Raw genomic sequence first — 20,309 nt, 5'->3', positions numbered from 1 at the left:
TCAATCCTGACTCTGGAGAGACAATCTGGCTAACAAAATGAATCCTCAAGGAAGAACATTTCAGGATGCAGTTTCCTGTTTGGTTTAGTCTTAACGCCACAGAGGCTGGCGTGTTGCTGACTTGTAGTGTTTTCATGTAACACATAGGCCTTCTGTTCAAAGCCCAGGACCAAACAAAACAAAACATGGAATCCTACAAAAGCAGAGAAACCAGGAACCAAATGTCTGAACTCTCTACATCGATGTACATGGTCCAAACACTGAAAAAGGTCCTCTCTGTTTGGATATTCTGCTAGGGCCACTGAGGTAGTAAACTAACCTTGTAAGTTCCTCCATTTTAGAGGTGTGGTATCTTGAACTCAAGTGCTCTGCCTGTCTGCCCCCATAGGACTGAAGGTGGGCCCTATGCCCGGCACAACCATTTTATGAATAAGGTGTTTTACCTGCAAAGGTACTCACAGGCACGAATGAGGGCACCAGACCTCCTGGACTGGAGTTACAGACGCTTGAGTTGCCATGTGGGTTTAACCCGGGTTCTCTGGAAGAGCAGCAACTGGTGCCCTTAACTACGGAGCCACCTCTAGCTCCTCAAAGGCCCTCTCACCACAGCTCACACAGCTGGCTAGCCTGGCTGTTGAGCAAGCCCAGGTGACTTCTGTCTCCATCCCCTGGGTGCCGGGTATGGGTATGCACCACACGGATGTGGGACATGCTTACACAGTAAACGCTTGCCCTTTAAGTGCCAAGACGACTTTCTTCTTCAGAGGCTCCAAGAATCGGGCCATGCAACAAACCATGGAGTACAACTCAGTGGCACAGGGTTTGTGTAGCAGGACCATGGTTTGACCATATAACATGCCACCCGAATTACTTCTAAATGCTTCTCAGTAGCACTCCCAAAGTTCAAAACTCAACTTCACAAGTGGCCAGAAAGACAAGCAGTAAGTGTTATGTAAGGTTCTCTTTTATTTAAAAGATCATTCACAAAATACCATATCCATAGACTCACTTTCTGTCATAGAACTGAATGTGTTAAGTGTTTGGAATTCCATTCTTACAGAGTCAGCTGGGCGCCCAGCAGTGTGGATGGACGTGCCTGTTCTGTCTTTTCCGCATTGGAGATGGATTAGATCATCTGAAAGCATCAGCTTTGATTACAACCACGCAATGCATGTCTGTCTTAAGTTAGGTATTGGTGTTACACAAATGGTTCTCATCTCAGAAGCAGAGAAGATGGCAGGCGAGGGAAGGAGTGAGAGTTCTGTAAATTGCCGAGACCTTGCGACAAAGACAATCATGAGCCAAGGGGTGGCTGGCAGGAAGCTGCTGGCTAACGAGCAAGCTGCGCACCTCAGCCCTTCTTTCCCAAGGCTCTAGTGGCTGGCTGACCCCTACCTGCTCCGACTGGAACAGATGGAGACTCGGTGCCAAATCACTTTCCATTTGTTCACACACAGCTGTCCGAGCTAAAGCAAAGCCTGATTGATCCCCTTGCTCTCAAGTGAGCGCTCAGCACTGTCTGTGGGAGCAGGGTCTGCCCCACAGAGCAAGCAGCAAGCCTAGAGGTTTCTAGACACCCAGGTACTGAGGTTCTCAACAGCTGTGCAACCGATCAGAGAAAGTGCCAGACTCTAGGCCTTGAGCTGTGGTGGGGAGCAGCCTTTTGGGCTAAGCGCCCTGGAGCAGACAGACACAAGGGAAAGAGCGCAGACTCAGTGCAGGCACAGCTGCCCGGTGCAGCTCCAGCACCACCCCTGCTTCCTACAGGCCTCGGCTGCAGGAAGCGGATTGAGCTGCAGCGGGTTGCACCCCCAAGGGGCCTCCACGGCCCAGGAAGAGCAGGGAATGAGCTTCCACTTGGTCTTAGAGCGAGCAGGAGCAAAGCCACATGGCCACTGGCACCCAGAGCCACCAGAGCAGAATGTCCCAATTCCCTGCACCCTTCTGGCCTCACTGTTTGACAGGAGCCTGCTATACCTGAACAGGCTGCTTGGGGCAGGTGACTGACCCCAAACACAGCAGCCTCTCGGGACCAGAAGGCAGTTTCCTTGTTTTAAAGCAAGATGCCTCCAATTCTGTGTGCTCATCCCAGCTGGATACCTACCAACAGGCCACCACAGCCGCCTAGCTAGTGGCCCCAGCTCTTTCCCAGAAGCCACAGCAACACAGAACTCGACATGCAGATTGGAGAGAAGCTCTGAGAAAAAGCAGAGGACAGCACACCCGGAGCGTGGCCAGGGCGCGGAAAGGAAAGAAAGAAAGCAAAGGATGAGGCACCTCAGCCCACCTTCCACACGTGACCGACATCCACACGGCGTGGGAAGGAGCAGGGAGAGGCCAGGAGTGAGAGGGGAGAGAAAGAAAACAGAAAGAAAGCACAAAACAGGCACTAGATAGATACAGCAAAGCCAAGAATGTACTAGAAACCACTTGTTAACAGCTGACATGCACTCGCAAGCTCTGTGTTCCCGCTGTAAGGAGGACAGTGCCAGGCGGGAATGGGGCCTGCAGGGCGACTGCCTGCCACCAGGCTGTGCTCTTGCTCCAGCTCCCCCACACCCCATTCCCTCCCAACCTAAGCTCATTCTTGCTCCTTCTGAACCACTTCCTCTCTGGGCCTGGCTCCCCCGAAGATGGCTGAGTTGGGGTTGGCTACTTGATTGAGGGGTGTTGCCACTGTCCGAGGTTTAAGCTGCAGCCGCGGTCTCTGTGCTCGTTCCTCTGGAAGACAGAAAACACAGGTTATAGAAAATGGGCTCCATGCCTTCCATGACGGCTTCATTTAGTCCAGGCTGGCCTCAAACTTGATATGTAGATGAGGATGACATTGAGCTCTGGATCCTCCTGCCTTTACCCATCGCTCTCCAAGTGCCAAGATTATGTGCTACTATATTATAAGACCTATCTAGGGGCTGGGGATTTAGCTCAGTGGTAGAGCGCTTACCTAGGAAGCGCAAGGCCCTGGGTTCGGTCCCCAGCTCCGGGGGGGGGGGGGGGGGGGGGGGAAAAGACCTATCTAATTTCAAAATTGCCTTACAAATTTGATGACTGACAACCGAGGCCAGCCTACTATTCAGACCAGGGTCAATGCAGAGCAAGAAGGAAGGTTTAAAGGAGCAGACAATGAGTCCCAAGGATGCTGCCTTACCTTCTGTGGGTTCTCTGAAGTCCATGTTGGAGCCACGCAGAGGAGGGCCATCTCGAAAGCGACTCCCCATTGGAGGGCCTGCTCGCCGGTCCCCAGGGCGACTGCCCCCCCTACCCCCTAAGAAGTCATCCCTGTAGCCTAGGAAAGAAGACACTGAGTCAAAAACACTGTCACATAAACAGAGACACACAATCTTCTATGAATTGATTCTTCAATGTGATATGTGTCTGGAATCTGGAATCAAAATTAAAGTGTACAAACCCCTCTGCATTGCAGGGAGATAACACATCTGGGAATGGACCCAAGCCTTGTACCAGGGAAGCATTCTGTTGCCAAGCAATGCCCAGCCTTACTGGGGTACTGGTGGATTCAAGGCAACCACTCCATTCCACTTGTCTCTGCTGAGGTGTGGACCACACAATACCAATCAGAGAGGGTACCTTGCACCCACAGTATAAACTGCAGCTTACTCAAGAGATGCCGAATTCTGAGCAAACGGAAGGCTTTTCTCAGAGGCAGGAGCGCTGTAGATGTTAGGCCAGCCAAGATCACATAGGAAGCCTCATTAAAAACAGAAAACACAATGACGGTGGCCAGGCCAGAGATGACCTAGCCGTCCATCCACCCACCCATCCATTCATTAAGAGCCTGTTATTCTTAGGCCACACTACACACCAGGGGCTCACAACTCCTGTCACCTCCAGCTCTAGCGGATAAAGACGGTCTCCACGGGCTCACATGTGGTACCATGAACTTATAACCCCATAACTCAGTGAACTGTTAAGCTCTGGCCAGTGAGAACAGGTATCAAAAATAAACCAAGAGATGAGAGGGCTCTGCAAGGCAAGGTGCTTCCTAACTACACTGGAAGGAGACTTCCTCTGAAAACTGTCACCCACACACACACATCCACACCCTTCCCCCCATGTACGCGCGCACGCAGATGCCTTTAATCCCCCTGCTCAGGAGGAAGATGAACTGTGTTTGGGGCCAGCCTGGGCTATAATGTGTTCCAGGCAAGCAAAGGATACACGGTAGGCTCTTACCTAAACAAAACCAAAAACCAGAGCAGCACATATAGAGCACAAGAATACATCCAGACAACCGTCTGCACCCTTCATTTGAATTCCCCCTTTGTAGTGGAAATTTTACTCCCTCCAACTACTTTTCAAGTTGTTTAAGTAAGGGCCTTACTTCGTGACTCAATCTGACTGCACTTGAGATCTTCCACCTCAGTTCTCTGAGCACTGAATTATAGGTTAGGTCATTTTAAGATGCCCTCCCTCTCCCACACGTGTGGGAGCCAAGCACACACTGGTACACATATACACAGCAGAGAAGCACTCACACACAGAAACTGTAAGCGAAGCCCTTAAGCACCGGGAAGGTTATGCAGGAGGAGACAAGCTCATCCAGGGACTGACTTCTAGGAAGCACACCATGAAAACCCCTGTTCTTTACAAAGTCAGGGTTAGCACACTGGTGGGAGAGGGATGTGTGGTGTGGGACTTAAACTCAGGACCTCTCCCTACGTGATTTGCTGCTGAGCTACCTATTCCTACTCCAGCCCCACGGGGACATTTCCACCTCCTCTCTTCTCTGTATTCCCCTCTATTTAAAAAAGAGAAAAAGGCCCCACTCCTTTAGAACACTGTCAGAATACTTAAGTCAGATCCACAGGTGTCTTAGAGGGCATCACCCTGACAGCTGCCTCTGGGACTGCATTCTTGGCTGAAACAAGGCAACTGGGAAAGGCTCTGGCCCTAGAATTAGGTCTCTCCAGGACCTGAGGCCCTATGGAGCTGCTTCCCCTCAGGAGCTGCTTCCTTGCCGGGCTGGCTGAGACATATGCTGCGCGTTTTAGTCAGAAACCAGCTCATACATAAAATTACAGACTTACTGCTCACTGCTACTGTACTTTTATGAGCAAGTTCATTTCTGACTGCTCTAGTCTGTGCCTCTCATCCCTACTGATGCAGACATCCTCTGATCAACCTATCTTACCCTGAAGTGAAGAAGCAGAGCTCCATGCCCTTCAAGAGAGAGAAACACTGGCCACCAGGACCCATACCGGAGAGGTTTCCTCGGCAGCTCTGGATCCTCTAAGTTATTTCCAAAATCACTGCTATCTCTTTCTGTACTGTATACAAACCTAAGAGTTGTCCTGGCTATAGCCCCAGCAACAGGCTCAGAGGAGAGCAAAAGGAGGGGCCTGACTTCTCTGCCCAGCCCTGAGGCTTAGCATGGAGACTTTTTGGGAGGAACTAAAAGCCTGTCTAGGTTGAACGCTCCTGAGAGACAAGGGAGCGAGGGAAGAGTGGAATGTTAAATACTGATACCAGAGCTGAAGTCATCCCGGGAATCCCATCCACCTCTCGGTTCTCGAGAGCCACCCATTCCTGAGGACACACACACAAAAAGACAAAGTTGAGGTCTGTGCTCATTACTCTTGTCATCACGACACAAACAATCATTTAACAAGAGGGAACCTCCAGTGAGAAACTGTCTTCCCCAGACTGGCCTGATCCCCTGTGAGCATGTCTAAGGGGGTAGGTGAGCCCGGGGTTGTATAAGGAAGCAAACTGAGCAAAACGGGAGCAGCATTCCCCAGTGTTCTCTGCCTAAGCTTCCCTAGACAAGGGACTGCAGCCAAATAAATGCTTTCTCCCCAAGATGCTTTCAGTCCCAGCAAGAGAAACCTCTCTAGCCCAAGGACATGGCTGGACAGCTTCATGTCAGCTCAACACAAGTTAGAGTCACGAGTGGAGGGAACTTCAATTATGAAAATGTCTTCATAAGTCTGGGATGTAGGGGGCTAGAGAGATGGCTCAGTGGTTAAGAGCACTGACTATTCTTCAGAGGTCCTGAGTTCAAACCCCAGCAACCACATGGTGGCTCACAGCCATCTATAATAAGATGATGCTCTCTTCTGGTGTATCTGAAGACAGCTACAGAAAGAAAGCAGGCTGAGTCAGTCATGGCAAGCAAGCCAATAAGCATCACCCTCCGTGGCCTCTGCATCAGCTTCGCCTCCAGGTTCCTGCCCTGACTTCCTTCAATGGTGAACACTGACATAAAGTATAAGCCCAATAAACAATAAACCCTTTCCTCCACGCTGCTTTTAGTCATCGCAACAATAGAAACTCTAACGTCACTTCAGAAATAAGACAAAACCTAAGCTCTCAGGGACCTATCAGGGCTCTGAGCCAGTGCTCGATAAATGACACACGGGGCAGCAAGCAGTGTGCACACAGCAAGTTCTGTCCAGTTTAAAACAGCTCATCACCTCTGTCATCAGGTCCGCCTTTCCTGAACCCAAAGCCACCTTTGTCTTGTTTTCTGCCTTCTGCAATGTCCACACGAAGTGACCGGTCACCCAAGAGCTGAGGACAAGGAGAAGACAGTTATGTATCAGCAGGTTGCTCAGGCTGCTGCCAGAGCAAGGGAAGTTGAGGGCACTTACTGCACCGTCGTAGGTCAGAGCCTCCTTCAGGGAATCCACCTCATCAAATTCTACATAGCAGAACCCTGGAAGAAAACAGAAGCCATACTGAACACACATACACCCTGGACTCTAGGCCGGCTGGGATCTTACCAGCATCAGCAGGAACCCCAGAACATCCTAGTGTGCTCCCACCCCCAATAAAGTCTGATGTAACCAGGCTGGTCCCCAAACCAGCTAAGTAACTAAGGACAACCAGAACTTCCGATCCTGCGCCCCATCTCGCAAGTGCTGGACTGTGGGCCCACACCACCGGGCCTGGTTATGTAACGCTAGAGAAGGAGCCCAGAGCCGTGACCACGCTAGGCAAGCCCTCTGCCAGCGAAGCCGCATTCTGAGCCGTCCATTATATTCCATCAGGCGGAAAACACTAACTCAACAGGCACCAAAACAGCAGCACTGCTTAAGCTGCTTCCTTCTTTTCCTCCCCAAACAGGCTTCTTCCAAAGGGAGCCTGGCACCTCTGAGCTTACGTCCTGATTTGATAACAATTACCAATAAAATGAGCCAGTGAGGGAGAGCTCTTCAGAACTGGAGAGACGGCTCGCTAGTTCAGAGCATTTGCTACTCTTACAGAGGACCAGGATCCACTTGTCAGCACCCATACAGTAGTGCACAACTATCTATTTGTAAACCCAGACCCAGGCAGCCTAATGGGCTCACACACGGCTCCTATACGACCATGCATGTATGTAAAACATTCATATACAAATACGATGTAAATAAATCTACTTAAAAGTCATTTTTAGGGATGCACAAACACATGGTTTTTTTTTTAAAGAAGTCCTTAGCTTTATTACGTGCTTTCCCTAAGACCGCTCCCCCCCCCCCCCCCCCCCCCGTACCTGCAGACACACTGCATGAACATTGGGCAGGCAAACCTGGCATACGCCATATCCCATTACACCACATCAAGTACAAAACCTGGCTTCCCCCAGGGTCTGCAGAACGGAACTAAAGGCCGGCCAACGGATGCTGATCTCTGCTGTTCGGACCAGGCTCACACAGGACACTCAGCTTTTGGCTTAGCCAACACATTTTCACTCATGCCTCCCCCACCTAACCTTCCCTATCACCCACAATAAACACCCCAGCTTACCTTTAAATTTGTCTGTGTCTTTGTCTCTGACTAGCCGCACACTCCGTATGCTGAGATCCTTAAAGATAGCATCTATGTCACCCTGAACTGTGTTAAAAGGGAGATTTCCTACGTAAGCTGTGTAGGGGGGCTCTGTGGGTAGCTCCTTCTGGCTTCGGGACCCATGGCCACCAGCACTGCCGCGGGACCTAAAAGGAGAGATGCAGAAGAGTTTAGGGTTCCTGATCCATAAGAGTAACCCACCAATTGTGACCTCTGTCACACTGTCTGCCCAGCATCCTTGCTTTATGATTTTGGTGACAGAAATAGCCATATAAACACTACACGAGATGGTCCAAACACCACATGGCCTATGACACTGGCTCCCTTGCTGGGCTGGAATCTGTACCGGCAATGCTTTGTGGTAAAACCTAGGTCAATAGTCTCCATTCACAATCACACAAGAAATATGGAACCACTCAGGACAGAGTTCAAGACTAGCCATAGCTACATAAGAGCCTGTCTTTGGGGGTGGAGGGGAGGACTAAACGGCTCCATCTGGGCGCAGTGCTTGCCGCGTATGCATGAGGACCCGAGTGTGCATCTCTGGACCTTACAGCCATCCAGCCTAGCTGAACAGTAAGTTCCAGGTTCTGTGACAACCTGTTTCAAAGACTGAGGAAGACAACTGACAGTGACCTCTGACCTAACATGCACACAAATAAACAAAAAAGAGAAAAAGCCAAGGAGGCATATGCCAGTAACCAGGAAGTCAAAGCAGGAGTGAAGTTACCCTCATATATAAAACAAAAAACCAAAATGGACTAGCCAGAAGAGAGGAGGAAAACCCTTTAAGCCCCATTGACACTATTCTCGTGCTCTCATCTCCCAGAGCACCCATTGACTATTTCCAGTAAGCCACTTTGGGATGGACCGTGGACATGTAAGCCATCTGAGTATCTGAAAACTGCCATTTACTAAACCTGTCAGCATGGCACAGGAGCTGAGCCGCAGTGACACAAAGTGGAGCACTCCTGCAGACAATGTTGTGCCCGTGCCACAGGCAGAACACCTTACCACACGCTACTGATCCTTGTTATTCTGACTGACCTTCTAATAACCTGTCAGAAGGTTCACCTAGCTGTGACGCTGTGTGGGTGGCACACACAGCAAGGATATGCTAGATACAAGGATGTGACTCACCCACACCAGGGCAGGAGAGTGCAAACTCTCACCACAGTACTCCCAATTCCGTGTGACTGTAAGCACTTTATTTCTGGAAAAGTGAGCTCATTAAGTACACACAGGTATTATGAATAAGGTTTAGCAATTGAATACCTATGTGGAAGCAAGCCCAAGCCCAGGAGTAGTCTCTCCCTAAGTCTATGGGGCCTAAAAGGATGTAGTTAAAACAGTGGGAAGAGATTGCTCAGTGGTTAAGAGCACTGACTGCTCTGCCACAGGTCCTGAGTTCAATTCCCAGCAACTACATGGTGGCCCACAACCATCTGTAATGGGATTGATGCTCTCTTCTGTTGTATCTGAACACACATACAATGTACAGTATATAGATAAAATAATTGTAAGAAAAGACAACGGGATTCTGCTGGCCATGATGGCCCACATCTTTAATTCTGAGTTCAAAGCCAGCATGGTCTGCAGAGTTCCAGGAAGCCAGACTAAAAGAAACCCTGCCTAAAAAAAACAAAAACAAAAACAAAACTGTAGTGGGATTCAGTTCAGAGCCAAAGACAAGGGGCAATGCCTGCTTTTGGGAAGACAGAAAGCTTAGCTGTCAGTCAAATAGCAAGGAAAAAAAAATCCTGTGGAAGTGCCAAACAGCCAGGATTCAGAGCCCTGATGAAACAAGCCAGCACCCTTCTCAGAGGTAGCATTAACCACGCATAAGTATGTTCTTAGCAGGGCCTGGGCTACGTGGTAAAAACCTGTCTAGAGTAGGAGCTCTGCCAATCACTTTTCTGTACATCAGTGGTTGTTTTCCTGTATGAAGTCCAGGCTGGCCAATCCTCCAGCCTGGATGATTATACACAGCACACTTCCATTTTGCCTGTTACTTTATAAAAGTTTGAAAGATCAGTTTCATAAATGAATTTAATTGACTATAAACCACTTCATAACTACCAAGTGCCACATAAAATTTAATAACAATCACAGAGCACTCAAGGTTCAGCTGCCACACCTGAGGTCATGATCTGAACCAGGCACTTGGGACAACACAAGGAAGAACAGAAACTGGGAACCCAAAGCACAGAGCCCAGCCCCTCTCCTGCAAGCTCAAGCCTACATTCTCAGACTCCTGGCTCTACCACACATGTCACCAAGCCATGGCTCTGTCCAATAACCTAGTGGTCGAACTAAGAGCAGCCTAGACATTCATGACACAAAAGAAATGTTTCAAATTATAATCCAGGAACTCTAACTTTCAGCTGCCAAGTGTGACCCAAATCCTTTAGGCTGTCAAGTTTTTCACCCCAACCAAATGGTGAACTGTCTGGAGGTCAGAGCAAGATCATGGAAGGCCAAGCCCCATACATGCCCTCTAGCAAGAATCTGGGAAAAAAAACAAAACAAAACAAAACAAAAAAACCCCAAAAACCCAAAAAAACCCCAAAAAACAAAACAAACAAACAAACAAAACAAAAAATAAAAAACCAAACCACTACAGACAGAAATCCTCTACATCGTTAGGAACCTGAGTTCAATTTTGTAGACCAGGGAATCAGACTCAAAGACATGGAGGTTTCAACCAGACCAGAGGAGGAGTGACTAAGAAGAAACCATCAGATCCAGCACTCAGTGAAGGGCCTGTCTAACAAGCTTGAAGTCATGGATGCTGCCCTGAGTACCACACGCATCCAAAGAAACCAATGAAAGAAGCAGAGATTAGTGGAGGCTGGATACAGTCAAGTAAATGAAACAGAATCAAATTGGCCCAACTGTCCTGGTGGCACAGGCCTGGGATCCCAGTCACAGACACAGAATCTCAAATGAAGCCAGCCCCAGCAAGACTGTCAACAAAATAATAACCCAAAGTTAAAAGAAAAAAAAAGGGGTTGGGGATTTAGCTCAGAGGTAGAGCGCTTGCCTAGGAAGCGCAAGGCCCTGGGTTCGGTCCCCAGCTCTGAAAAAAAGAACAAAAAAAAAAAAAAAAAAAAAAAAAAAAGGTGTGTGTGAGTGTGAAGGATATATCTCGGCAATAGAGTATTTGTGCAATATGGACAAATCCCTAGGCTCCACCATGTCTATAATCTTAGTATTAAAGGCACACAAGCGGTAGACAGGAGCATCAGGAGTTCAAGGTCATCCTTGGTTAGGTGGGTAAATATGGAGACTCAGTCTCATAATTAAGTATGCCACGTGTGTTGGCACACCCCGTTATCCCCAGCACCGATGAGGCAGAGACAGGCAGATGGGAGTTCAGATTTTTGTGTGTTCATAACAGCTGGGTCTATATAGTGAGCTCACTAGTCTTCATTTATTTTTGGTGATTCATATAAACCACACACACACACACACACACACACACACACACACACACACACACACACACACTTCTAAGAAGACTGGGTGTGCTGAGCACACAGTGGTGGCACACACAGAGAGGCAGGTGGACCTCTGAGGCCAGAGTAGACAACAGCCAAGGCTACATAGAGAAACCCAGACTCACAAAACAAAAGGACTGGGTACATTAGCACCCACCTCCTATCCCAGTCAGGGCTACACATCACAAAAAGCCAACAAATACAACTCTCACCTTTCTTCCTGCCTTCCCTCCCTTCTGACTAGCCCTGCATAGGTTCTGATGATCCCCAACACTCCACACTTAGCTAAACCTTACAGCCTACACTCATCCTGAAGCTGGGGTTGCACACATACACAGAACCCAATGTAGATGATGCCCACCCTACCATGCAGCTGGGGGTTCGGGGGTGGGGGTGGGGTGGAGAGGAAGTTCGGATTATGCCTCTCCTGCAACTGGAGTGCTTGAGGTTGGAGCAGGGTGATCAGAAGTTCAAGGTCATGCTCATGCCTAGGTTACATACCGATCTCAGGCGAATCATTTTAAGAGGGGGTTGGGGGGGGGGCTGGGGATTTAGCTCAGTGGTAGAGCGCTTACCTAGGAAGCGCAAGGCCCTGGGTTCAGTCCCCAGCTCCGAAAAAAAGAACCAAAAAAAAAAAAAGAGGGGGTTGGGGAGGAGAAAGACTTGTCTATCAACAAGAGTAGGACCACCTCCCACTACTGATGGGTTGGAAACCTTGATACTAGACTGATTTCAGACATCATTGCATTTAGGGGACACTGTGTAAAGAGGCGTGTCAGCATCTGCAATTACAGACTGTTACTAAATTTCAAAATCCCAAGCATCTGGGATGGTGAGTCAAACCTTTAATCCAAGCACCAGGGAGGCAGAGGCAGGATCTGTCCGAGTTTGAGGTCTGTATCTACATAGTGAGTTTCAGAGCAGCCAAGGCCACACAGAGAAACTCTCAAAACAAAAAACAAAACCAAACAACACATTAACAACAAAAATCAACCAAATATATGTTCCATAGGAATACCCTGGGAAGAATCCATTCAGCTTACAGGAGTGTTCTGAATGCTAGCACTGAGAGGCCTGAGAACAGCCTCCTGGATGTCCTTCCTCAGGTGTCAACCACAGCAGCACACTCAAGATGACAGCCTGGTGCCTCTTTACTGTTTCTGAGACAAGTCCACACATCTTAGGCTGGCTTCTAGCTATTAGCTACATGGCAGAGGCCCTTGAGTTTCTGACACTTCTGCCCCTCCATCCCAAGTGCTGGGATTAGACACACACACCAGGTGATTTACCTGGTGCTGGGGATGGAACCTGGGCTTCATACATGCCAGGTGCACTCCTAAATGAGCTGCACCCCCAGCTCCCACACAAAAATTCCTTATCAGTTATTTGTAACTACTCATTTATGTCACTGATAATTACACTAATTATAAAGAAAATTCAAGGCCGGTGATGGAGCAGCTGGCTAAGAGCATTTGTTGCTCTTGCAGAGAACCAGGGCTCCATTTCAGCATCCACAGCTATCATAATGGGGTTCCAGGGAATTGAACACTTTCTTCTGATCTGACACCAGCACATGCACACACAGACAAGTCATTCCTAACACATAATCAATCTAGTGAGGCCCTGGGAAGGCAGAGCCATGCAGTATCTGTGAAATGTGTCTGTCTGTCTCAAGATGGCCATGGCCACAGAATGAGATCCTGTCAAGAAAGTAAAGCCTCCTGGAGACCAGGCTGGCTTCAAACTTAAGAGAGCTCCACCTGCCTATACCTCCCAAGCGCTGGGTTTAAAGGCATTTGCCACTTCCACCATGCCCAGCCAAGAAATTACATTTTTCCCTCTAGTCCTTATAGTCTGTTTTGGAGCCAGAGTCTAACCATGTTGTCCAAAGTCATCCTTTTAGTTCAGAATACAGAGCAGGGGTTGGGGATTTAGCTCAGTGGTAGAGTGCTTGCCTAGGAAGCACAAGGCCCTGGGTTCGGTCCCCAGCTCTGGAAAAAAAAAAAAAAAAAAAAAAAAAAGAATACAGAGCAGCTAGGATAGACAGCTCATGTCACCACATCAAGCCCAGGAATAAATACTTCAATTCGTACTTTCAACAATTTCTAGCAGACACATTTTCAACAATCTCAGTCCCTGAGGCTGACATTCGTTCCATCTAATTCTCCTGCTTGATGGCTTCCAATTAGGCGCCCAGAAGCCTTTGTTGCAGATGTAAAATGTTACGAAAATGTTTCAAATGTAAAACCATTTCTTGCATTTTATATGGTTAATGACCAACAAAACCAGAAACTCTGGGCTGGAGAGCTGAGAGGGTTATGAGCACCTCTTCCAGAGGACCTGGGTTTGATTCCAAGCAGTCACATTTGTCTGTGGTTTCAGCTGTAAGGGATCTGGTATCTTCTTTCTGGCCACTGTATGTACAAACATGATGCAGAGACATACACTTTCACAAGAATACTCACATACATGAAATTAAAAACCCAGACCCAGGGGTTGGGGATTTAGCTCAGTGGTAGAGTGCTTGCCTAGCAAGCGCAAGGCCCTGGGTTTGGTCCCCAGCTCCAAAAAAAAAAAAACAAACAAACAAAAGAAAAAAAAAAACCAAAAAACCCAGACCCAAACAACAAAATTGGGAGTTCCCAAAAGACAATTTAGGAGCCAGCCTGATGGTGCGCACCCACCATTCCTGGAAGCATGGCAGCACTGAAGAGCAAGAGGTAAGCCAGGGATCCACAGAACAAGACCAACCTGGATGTATTGTTGCCCACCTCTAATGTTAGCGCTGCTCCAGGAACAGGACTAAAAATACTGTCTCAAAAAACAAAACAAAACAACCCCATAAAACAAAGTCCATTTAAGAGTCAGTACAATCAACTCCCGAGGATTTGGAACTGTGTTTTGATTTGCTTGAGAACAATGCAGTTCCTGGCCCTTGGTCCAGGCTGAGGATGGATCCGCACATGGGTAGGCTTGAGGAGAAAGCCAAGTTCTTAGTCCTCACTTCCTGACAACTGCAGGACCACAACACATCTACAAAACAGGTTTGTGTCCTTCCAGAGAGGCATGTGACTAGAATCCCAGAAATTGGGAGGACAGAGACTGAGGCAAGAGCTCTGGAACATTGTAAAAAGTTTGAAGCCAACTAGGCCACACAATGAGATGATCTTGAGGCTTTAATAAAAGCTTTTGGAGAGGGGTTGGGGGTTTAGCTCAGTGGTAGAGTGCTTGCCTAGGAAGCGCAAGGCCCTGGGTTCGGTCCCCAGCTCCGGGGGGGGGGGGGGGGGGGGAGCTTTTGGAGAATATATAACTCCGAAAGCCAGGCTTAGGCCATAGCTATCGCCTCATGCTCTGGACCAGAGGAGAGGACCTCACACAAATGATTAAGAAGGGCCTCCCAATATGTGCTGAGGCACCTATAAGGTTTAAGTGCTGCACAGCACAAATGTAACTGCTGATAGAACATTACTAACACAGCAATTTAAAGATCAAAGATATCTAGTCACCTCTTCTACCATCCTGTACATCTCAGAGTGGAGAACAGGCCCTGGTTCAATATTCAGTTGAGCAGGTGAGGGGAACAAATGGCTACAAAACAAAAAATCCATGCAAAACAAGCCAGCAGAAGCGGATCTGCTCTTCTGTAAGACATAAAATACTCAGTAATAATCTTGTTTTCACTTGGAATCCTCCTGCCTCAGGCTCCAGAGAGACCATCTCAAAAAACAAACATCAGACATCCCCTCACACACAAGACAAAGAGAAAGGGAGCACCTGTGTGCTGAGCCTTGTAACCAAGCACCGAAAGGCAGGCAGAGTTAGTTCAAAGTCATCCTACCTAGTGAGTGTACCACAAGCTAGGCTACAAGAGACCCTACCTAAAACAGAACAGAAGAGGGGGCTGTGCACAGGGGGCACCGAGGAGGCAGGGGCAGGAGTATCTGAGTTCCCAGCCTGGTCTACACAGCAAGTTCCAAGACAGGCAGGATTATAAAGAAACTGAGATGGCGCAGCTCTTACCAAGAGCATCAGCTGTTCTACCAAAGTACCTAAGGGTGGTTCACAACTCATCTCAGACATGCCTCTTTAGACACCAGGAAAGGAGACACATGCGGGCAAAAGCCTCCTATCAATAAATGAGTGAGCAGTACAAAGTCACTGAGAAACATACTTCCACATGACAAGAAGCCAGCCAAAGGGCCTGGTACAGTGGTGCAGGCCTTTAAATCCAGTGCTTGAAGGTAGAGGCAGGCAAATCTGTTTTTCAAGGTCAGCCAGGGCTACCTACATAGTGAGATCCTATCCCCAAAAGAGAAACAGAACAAAGCCAGCTTGAAAATTTCAGTTCAAAGAGGTGTTAATAAGTAAAGGGACTTTCAAAACAGCTTTAAGGGATGCTTTAAGAGTGTTAAGACTCTCAAATTAGCTTTGAGAGAACATCTGAGAGGATGGCTAACATTTTCATCTGCCTGTAAGTATTTCAAATGAGTTGCATTTTGAGAGATTTGAATTTGTTTACTTCTGATGTTTTAAAATTATTCAAACGTCTCAACTGTGGCACGTGCTAAGTCAAAGGCAGTTTTCTTCCCCTTTGAGATTTAAAACTTGAGTTTCTCATGCCCCAACCTCTATAGCACTAGGATCTGGGGAGGAAAAAAGAACCCTTGAGTACATTTACTTTTTTCAAACTAGTAGAGAAAAACCAAACCAAACCAAACCCAACCCAACCCAAACTGAACAAGATGGCTCAGGCCTCTAATCCCACCACTGGGAAGGCAGAGGTGGGTTCAGCTCCAGGCCAGCCTGATCTACATGGTGTGTTCTAAGTTGGCCAGAATTACATACCCACTAAAGACCCTATCTTAAAAAAAAAAAAAAAAATTCCAACAGCAAGTTAGTACAAACCTATACCTAGAAAGCTATCCCCAAGGGCATTCATGGTAACACTTCACCTAACACCTATTTGTATTTTTATTAGCAAATAAAATGTGTGGCTCCACCTTACCCTGAACTTCTTCCTTAAGGAAGCATGAATAGTACCCAGTACACTACTGCAACCAAACAAGACGGTGACTCATTTTCAACCCCGGGTATTTAATGATGATCATTCTTCACCTAACAAAAGACACTTTGGGGGCAGCCACTTTGGAAACCTAACACCTCAGTAAAACTACAGGGATATTCTCTGGGCAAGTCACCTTTTCTGTAAAAAGGATAAAGGCCAAGTGTGTCCTTGAGAAATAAGACGCTTAAACTGACTGTCCCATAAAACTCCTATAAGCGTCTTTCTTTTCTTGAAGCAAGTGGCTGCCGCTTGTTTATTTCTATTGTTTGGCAGGAGACCGAACCCAAGACTTAGGACATGCTAGACAATCGCTCTATCACTGAGCCACAACCCCAGCTGGTAACGTGTTATTTAAAAGTGAACAAAATACCCGACGCTGGTTTTTTGGAATTATGCACCAAGAGCTTTCTATTCATCAGTAAAGGATTGGGGGAGGTTGGAGGATTGGTTTTAAAGTATGTTGTCTGTATCTGACCAGAATCAGAACGAAGCGAAAGCGATTCTCCAGGTCAGGGAAGAAACTAGGAAGAAATCAACAATTTCCGCCAGCAGACACGTAGTATCTGTCAATAAGGCATTCTAAACGCCAAGGAGGCTGAGAGAAAGAGACACGCACACTCCCCACTACGGTGTATTTGTTTTGGTTGAGGTCCGCGCTCCCTGTCTCTCTCGGTGGATCCGACGGTCCCAGGATCCAGACGCCAATTGGAAGGGAAATCACCCCTCTCGCGGCCCGCGGGCTTCACGTAGAAGCAACCCAGGGGCCCGGCCGAGCAGCAGGGACCCTGGAGAGGGACAGGCCGCCGCCGCCCGCTTCCGTGCTGCAGCCCAGCCCGGAGCGCGCTGAGGATAAAGCTGGACGCGGGCGCTGGTTTCCCCGGGAAACCCTCCGGCGTCGCTGCGGTCTAACTTTCGGAGCGAGGCCTCGCAATGTGCGGCGCTGGGGCCGGCGCGGAGCCGAGGGAGGGATGTGCGCCGCGAGCAAGCTAGAGCCCGGCAGCCTAACCGTCGCCAGCCGCTCCCGGAGCGCGCCATTTCCAGGCCTCTCCTCGGGCCTGGTCAGGCCGCTTCCCGCCGCCCGTCTCGAGTGAGCGCGGCAAGGCTGTCCCCTTCGAACCTCCCGACACTCCGCCCGGCGGAGCCGCCAGCCTGCCAAACCGCGCCCCGCCCGCCTCACCCTCTACCGCCGCCGAAGCTGCTGTAGGCCCGATCGTCGTAGGTATCGAAGTCCGCCATTTGCCGTCTCCGCTCCTTGAGGAACCAGCGGGCCAGCGAGGAAGGACCCCGCAATATAACTCCTCCTCCCCCCTCCCGCCCCGCTACCGGGGCTGTCCGCCGCGCTGCCTGATCGCAAATCGCACGCACGCATGCGCGCGCCGCCGCGCCCGGCCTTGGGCCGACGGGGCCCGCTGCTGGCCCCGGCGCGCTCTGCGGCCCACGTGGTGGGGCGGCCAGCCCCCGGAGCGCCGCGCGCACGCTCTGCCCTCCGAGGCCCATTGTGTGCTAGCTTGAAGGTTTCACGCGTGGTTGCCTCTTACTGTCCTTGCCCCGCCCTGCCCTGTGGTCACCTACCTCTCTGGCATTGTCTGTCACCCTGCACGCTGCTTTCTAATGATCACTAGATTCAGTTTGGGTTTTGTGGAGCCCATGCTGGGCCGGAGCTGGAGCGCTGGAGCTGAGGATGACCTTGAACCCCTGGTTTTTTGCTCTCTCCACTTCCCAAGGGCTAGGATGATAGTGTGCCATTATGTTGGGCTCTCTGGTATCACCTTAGATTTATTAAGGTGCTCTAGGTCTGCCCCACTTGGTCCCACTTGGACACAGTTCTTCAGGACAAATGTCGCTGGGTAAAGCTTAAACGAAGACAACGTGTTCTAGGTAGAGATCCCTAGATGACCAAGGGCAGAAGAAGGCTTGTAAGTGAAAACGTGTGTTTGTGTGTGTGTGTGTGTGTGTGTGTGTGTGTGTGTACAAGATGAGATGAAGGGAAATATCTTTGTTTTTTAGAACTGCTACAAACTGGACATGGTGGTAATCCCTATTCTAGGGAGACCCAGACTAGTAGATCAAGACTGTAATTAGAGGTCAATCTGGCCAAAATAATGATGGTGCACACCTTTAGTTCCTGTATTGAGGAGGCAGAGACAAGTGGATCTCTGAGTTCAAGGCCACCTTGATCACATATGGAATTTCAAGCCAGCCAGGGCTATGTGGAAATATCCTGTCTCACAAAACCAAAATAAAATAAATTTTAAAGACAAAACAAATTGTATTCTTTGTCTGGGTATTGGGGAGGGGTGGTGAAGATGAGGATATAGACTGTTTGCAGTTGAATGAATAAGAGATTAGATACATTTTATTTTTGCAGAAGTCTCTGTTCTGAAACTTTGAAGGTGTTCAGGGCAGCTCAGGGAGTGAGGATGTGTGATCCCCCGATTCACATGGTGGCAGGAGAGAACTGACTCCAAGTTGTCTTCCGACCTCAACACAAGAACTGGGGTGTGATCTCTCTCTTCATGTTTTGCTTGCACTGTCTTTTACATTTATAGCACACACACACACACACACACACACACACACACACACACACACACACACGCTAGTAAGGACTAGGTATTTAGACCCTATCTCAAAAAAAAAAAAAAAAAAAAAAAATCAACCAAGGTGGACAGCTCCAGAGAAATGACTCCTAACCCACGCAGTGTTAGCAACGGCCTTTAATCCCAGCATTCTGGAGGCAGAGGTAGGTGGATCTATGAGTCTGAGGCCAGCCTCCTCTACAGAGTGAGTTCCAGGACAGCCAGGGATACAGAGAAGCATTGTCTTGAAAAACCAAGGAGAAGGAGAACCTCTGAATGTTAACAAAACAAAACCCAGAGGCTGGAGAGGTTAAGAACATTGTCTACTGGGGTTGAGGATTTAGCTCAGTGATAGAGCGCTTGCCTAGCAAGCGCAAGGCCCTGGGTTCGGTCCTCGGCTCCGGAAAAAAAAAAAAAAACCTTAAAAAAAAGAACATTGTCTACTGTTCCAGAGGACTTCATTCCAATTCCTAGCACCCACCCAATCCCATTGCAGCCCCAAATGGTAACTCAGCTTCAGGGGGATCTGACAACCTCTTCTAGCCTCAGAGTATCAGGCACACATGAGGTACACAGACATACATGCAAGGAAGACATCCACACATACAAAATAAAATAACCACAAGAAGCCCAGCCACGGGCTGGAGGAATGGCTCAGCGGTTACGAGCACTGACTGCTCTTCCGGAGGTCCTGAGTTCAATTCCCAGCATCCACATGGTGACTCACAACCATCTGTAAAGAGATCTGATGTCCTCTTCTGGTGTGTCTGAAGACAGCTACAGTGTACTTAAAATAAATAAATAAATAATAATCAAAAAGCCCATCGAGAATCCTGATTTGCATTGCATCTTCTCAAAGTAGCAAGGATGGCCACCACGTGAGAATAAGTGATTCTAGGGCTTTCTGGGGTTTCTGATGGAGATTAAAATATTTTGGAGTGTTCCAAGGTATAGTAGTTGCAATTTAAAAGAACCCTGTAGGGTTAGGGATTTAGCTCAGTGGTAGAGTGCTTGCCTAGCAAGCGCAAGGCCCTGGGTTCGGTACCCAGCTCCGAAAAAAAAAAAAAAAGAAAAAAGAAAAAAAAGAAAAAAGAACCCTGTAGAAATCAAGGGTGGCATTAGGTTATCAATCAGGAGACTCGAAGGGCAATTGGTTTAGGTTTGAGGCCAGCCCGGACTACAGATTGAATTCCAGTCAGCCTGGGCTACAAAGGGAGCCCTGTCTTACCAAACTGAGGTAGATAAAGTAACAATTATAAATACCACGTGGATTTAATTTTCTGCATATAATTGCTTAGCGTACAGGGTAGGGCACTGGAGGGTAGCGCAGGTGTTCTGCTGGGGAGTAAACGCCTTGCAAGGCGCAGGAGCGGA

At 48.5% G+C, this 20,309-nt stretch overlaps 1 protein-coding gene across 2 annotated transcripts; it reads right to left on the bottom strand.

Annotated features, from left to right (window-relative positions):
- Nucleotides 1-946: 946 nt before the first annotated feature.
- Nucleotides 947-17,630, bottom strand: Eif4h (eukaryotic translation initiation factor 4H). Of its 2 annotated transcripts, NM_001006957.2 has the most exon segments (7): nt 947-2,721; nt 3,149-3,286; nt 5,488-5,547; nt 6,435-6,531; nt 6,612-6,676; nt 7,750-7,937; nt 17,534-17,630. In NM_001006957.2, coding segments are annotated over 7 exon segments (747 nt in total). In that variant the 5' UTR covers nt 17,593-17,630; the 3' UTR covers nt 947-2,581.
- Between the last annotated feature and the right edge of the window lie 2,679 nt (nt 17,631-20,309).

The sequence above is a fragment of the Rattus norvegicus genome, chromosome 12 (genome assembly GCF_021556685.1).
Source record: "Rattus norvegicus strain SHRSP/BbbUtx chromosome 12, alternate assembly SHRSP_T2T, whole genome shotgun sequence".
NCBI classification, from domain to species: domain Eukaryota; kingdom Metazoa; phylum Chordata; class Mammalia; order Rodentia; family Muridae; genus Rattus; species Rattus norvegicus.
This window is presented reverse-complemented; position numbering and strand designations above follow the sequence as displayed.